We start from the raw sequence: 4,694 nt of genomic DNA, 5'->3' as shown, positions 1-4,694 counted from the left end.
CTCTTTCGTTCCCTCTCCTCACTTTGAAGCGAAATAGTTTTCTATTACGTGCTGAGTGCCTGAAGACTTTATATTTTCCCAACCAGTGACCCAATACGAGTCTGAAGAGCTGACACCCCACGCAGCACGAAACCACCAACCACACACCACACACAGACAACACACTAGTACCTATATAAATGAATTAATTTCATTAAATCCCTACTACAATAATATATAATTTATCGACTGTAAAGCACACACAACAGACTTCTCTCGACTACACTTCCGCCTTTCCACCTTACAGCCTAATGGCTGAGGGTGATGAGGAGAAGACGGAGGAATGTCTTCAGTGTCCGGACGAACTCTATGTAACTACGTGACATCCACACACACCATTCCACACACACGACCAACAAACACAACACCACACACACCACACCACACACACCACCTATCCAACACACACACACATCACAACACACACACACATAACCCCCTCTCTCACACACACACACACACACACACACACACACACACACACACACACACACACACACACACACACACACACACACACATACCATGTATACATCACTTCAGGGGACATTACATTGACTTACATGCATTTCCTGGAGACTTATCCTAACCTTAACCATAACCAACACATGCCTAACCCTAACCCTAACCCTAAACCTTACCCTTACCCTAACCCTAATCCTAAACCTAACCAAGTCTTCACCCTAAAATTAATGATTCCCCTCATGGGGACCTCCAATTTGTCCCCATAAGGGAAGCGAGTCCCATGCCTTTATTCTACCTGTTCATGCTCTCACACACACACACACACACACACACACACACACACACACACACACACACACACACACACACACACACACACACACACACACACACACACACACACACACACCACTTTTATCCCTAGGCCTTCCCACCCTCTTTTATCCCAGATGAAGTATTTCCTCTCTCTTTTCCTTCAACCTAGAATTTGACAGGCCTAGACAGAGAAAAACAGACGTTTCTGCTTTGCCAGCACAGACTTTGTAAAAGTCAACCTTTTTGTTTGGCAGTAAACGTCCTGAATAACAACAAGTCTCGGGTAATTTGATCAGCCTTCTCTATTTTCTCCATTAAGCTGTCTATGTGCGGTTGTGCATTATTTTCCCAATTCATGCATTACAACGCCTGTTTATCCGTCTGCCGTCGAATTTGGTGTATGGGTGTGCTCAAATATCTTCATGTAATTTGTAAATATTGGGCTGTCTGGGGAGTGTGTGTCAGGAAATGTGTATCTTTTTCTATTATAACAATTTGTTTGGGTGTAGGTATATCATTAAAATCCAGCATGTTGTGCTCCATAGCCTGAAACGTATCTCCCGTCAGCGGCAGATGCTGCACACAGAGAAACGGTCTAGAATTAAGAGTCAATTAGGGTCAATGGGATCGATATAGCGGAGTAGGAGAGTCTTCAGCAGAGTGTATAATGCTTATCAGTCCGCAGCAGAGCCTGTTGGTTTAGGTAATGATGTATGTGTTTACTCAGTGTATTAGAATGCAGTTAATCTCATCCTGTGTTTAAATGACAAAAAAGGGATGACAGGAACAAAAACAAGAATCCTTCATTGCTTTAGGGTGTGTGAGAAAGTTTGGGATCTGATTTAAAGGTCCCTAAAGGTTTTAGTTGAGTTGTCTTCAATTAATGCTTTTCTCTTAAATCTGTGTGTGTGTGTTTGTGGTGAAGGACAGATCCTCCTGCCCTGGATGCCTTCATCATGGACAAAGCCCTTTTGGATTTTGAGGTCTCTATCGACGCTGAGTGCAAACTACTAACAGTGGGGAAGCCTTTCGCCATTGAGGGTAAGCATGTGAGGACATTGCATTGACTTGCAGGCAAAGTAACATTTTATTTTTTTTAAACCTTACAACTAAATCGTTGGTTTTTACTTTTTTCATGTCTGTCTTTATTAACTGTTATTCTCTTCCTATTTGTGAAGCACTTTGTAACACATGCCATACAAATCAAGTTACACTTACCAAAACCACTAAATGTCTGACCCCAAACCTTTACAAGAAGCTTAACCTAATAAAAGTTGAATTCTTCACCCTCAAATCTAGTCTTAAAATCCCAAAATAAATTGACCTTGTGGGGACCTACTTTTTGTCTCGAGTTGTTGGCAAGTGAGTCCCCACAATGTGATTATGTAGGCCTACTACTCACACAGAAATACACACAAACCAAAAGTGAGTCACACACATCTGCATACACACTTACAGCGCCAATGCTGTACCTGTATGGCAACCTGCGCTCTTGTTCATGCAACAAAGAGAAAGATGCTCACGTATATTCGATATTCATATATGTGTGGGCTGGACCTGTATTTTTCAGGAAAGGAGTGAGAAGAGGGTATAGTTGTCGATTCCTGTTCTGTTTTCTGTGACTATCTGCCTCACCCTCTCAAACTTTCAGTTGCGCACGCTACTAAAGACCACCATGGAAACAAACAATGGTGTAGCTGTATTAAAGTCCGAGTGGAAACAGTCCTGAGTAAATCTGATTTTGTCAGAAATCGGGAGAAATGCGGGAGAAATATGACCCCGGGAGGAAACCGGGAGAGGGCAATGAAATCGGGATTCTCCCGCGAAAATCGGGAGGGTTGGCAAGTATGACTCACACACACATAGGAGATCAAATACCGTTGTTGGCTACCTGACTGACAGAATAACACAGTGATTTACTGTATGAACTTTTAACGCTGCAGGGTTCAAGTATTCAACCATCTATTATTAACAACAGCGTCCAGTCAGAAGACTCAAGCTCAACCCATACAGGTCAAATTAACTGCAGTAGAATCATGAAGTGTAAAGATGGATCCACTGCCAGTCAAAAAGCATCTAATGATCCACAGAGGGAGTTAGAATAATGAAACATGAGATCTACATTGCTTGACAAAGGAGTGAGCTTACATATGTGTGTGAGAGAACTGCAGGTTGTATTCTGTGTGTGTTCTGGTGCTATTGTAAAAGAAAATTGTTTTCAGTGGGAGGGCAATCTTTCCAAAGTAATGTCATTGCTCATTCTTCCATCAGAAAAATATGAGCCATGGCAAACAGGGGCAAAATGAAAGCCATCCATTGAAGTCCAGAAATTTGCAGAAAAACTTTTTACACTGCGGTTACATGTTTTCATGTTTAACAAAGACATCCTTCCTTCTGCTCATCCTATTTTCTTCTACACCTATAACTTTTAGATGTTTACTACCCAAACTACTTGAAAACAAGTTTATATTCATACATTAATAATAGCCTACCCTGTTTGTTGAAGAATGTTTTTAATATTACCATAATATATATGCAGCATGTAGTGGAACATGCTGACCTAAATATTTTGACTTCAGTTACAATATCTTGCAAGCAGTGACATGAAATCCTATCAAACCTAATGGGAAAACTGCATGTTGCTTCGCTGCAGCATTGCTTTGTTGGTCAATACGCCTGTAACTCAATAACGTGTTATTTCATTCTGTTCTGAGATGGGATATTGTGTTTCCAAGACTAATTGCAATTGTGCTCAATAGCTAATGACAAATAACGAGTAATAAATCATGTTTTTTTTTTTTAAGTAATTAATTGCTTGGCAGAACCACAATAGTTTTATGAACATTATAATGACTATAGCTGCAGTAATGACGGCTGTAGAAGAGCAGTGTCCCTCGTGGATATGTGTGTGCTATATGCTGCATATGGGCATTTATTTTTCAGAACAAGAGCAAATGTATTCAAAATAAAGCCTGCTGACTACCTGTCAAATGAAATTATGTCCCCAATAAAAGTCTGGTGCTCCCTTTCATTGAGGTGAATAAAGGCTCCAGCCATTACAGTGACTTTTATTGTATATATTATTACATGTCATATGCACACACACACCTTCTGAAGGTGACTTTGGAGAGCACATGTATTGCATGTACCAAGCGTTTAACCTCTAACCCAAACTCAGACTAGCCACTTCAATGTTTCTTCAGGTATAGAATTAGTCTGTGCCTGGCGCTGATGAATGTGTGTGTATATTTGTTTCGGTTCCCTTTCATCCCACACCTCTGAGACAAACAGAGAGACAGTAAACATATACTTGTAAGAGTGCCACATAGGACCGAACACTTACTTTGATACCATTTCTCTGTCAATCAAAGCATAACCTCCGAAAGACCCCACTCCCTTGTTCCCTGCTCACTATCCTGTTCACTGGAGATTGTCTACTACTTTCTTCACTGCATAAGAGAAAATAATCAAAGAGACATCATCGTAGCGTTACTCTTGATTTTTAGGCTGAGCAAACAGGTCTCATTGGTATGTACACAGGGTCAGTTTGTTGAACACTGGATTCAGTGTCCACGAGAAGAGGCAGTCGAAAAATCCAAGCTGCCTCGGGTAGCTATTCAACCCCACAGCACGCGTCAGGAAGAATGAGATGGGAATGAATAACTTAATAAGTCTGAACGGTTGAGGAAGAAAGAACAGGAAATGACCCAGACAGGAAAATGTGAGAGAGGAGATAGACAGAAGGAGGAGGAGAGGATATAAGGGGGAAACAGAAGACAGAACACGAGATGGGAAAAGTAAGAGGAAGAACAAAAAAGGTAAAGAAAGGGAGGGCCGGTGAGGGGGTGTGAGCGAGGTGGGAGTTGAGCACAATA

At 41.3% G+C, this 4,694-nt stretch overlaps 1 protein-coding gene across 1 annotated transcript in view; it reads left to right on the top strand.

Annotated features, from left to right (window-relative positions):
• grin3ba (glutamate receptor, ionotropic, N-methyl-D-aspartate 3Ba) overlaps positions 1-1,860 on the top strand; it is a gene marked incomplete at its 3' end in the record, with an annotated part of 63,295 nt that extends 61,435 nt beyond the window's left edge. Inside the window, exon 9 of the mRNA XM_010774682.1 lies at positions 1,745-1,860. Coding sequence (XP_010772984.1) covers positions 1,745-1,860 — 116 coding nt within the window. The remainder of the gene's footprint in view (positions 1-1,744) is intronic.
• Positions 1,861-4,694: the final 2,834 nt, after the last annotated feature.

The sequence above is a fragment of the Notothenia coriiceps genome, unplaced genomic scaffold (assembly GCF_000735185.1).
Source record: "Notothenia coriiceps isolate Sejong01 unplaced genomic scaffold, NC01 NC01_scaffold00014382, whole genome shotgun sequence".
NCBI classification, from domain to species: Eukaryota; Metazoa; Chordata; class Actinopteri; order Perciformes; family Nototheniidae; genus Notothenia; species Notothenia coriiceps.
Note: the sequence above shows the minus strand (reverse complement) of the source record. Positions and strands in the feature narration are given on the sequence as shown.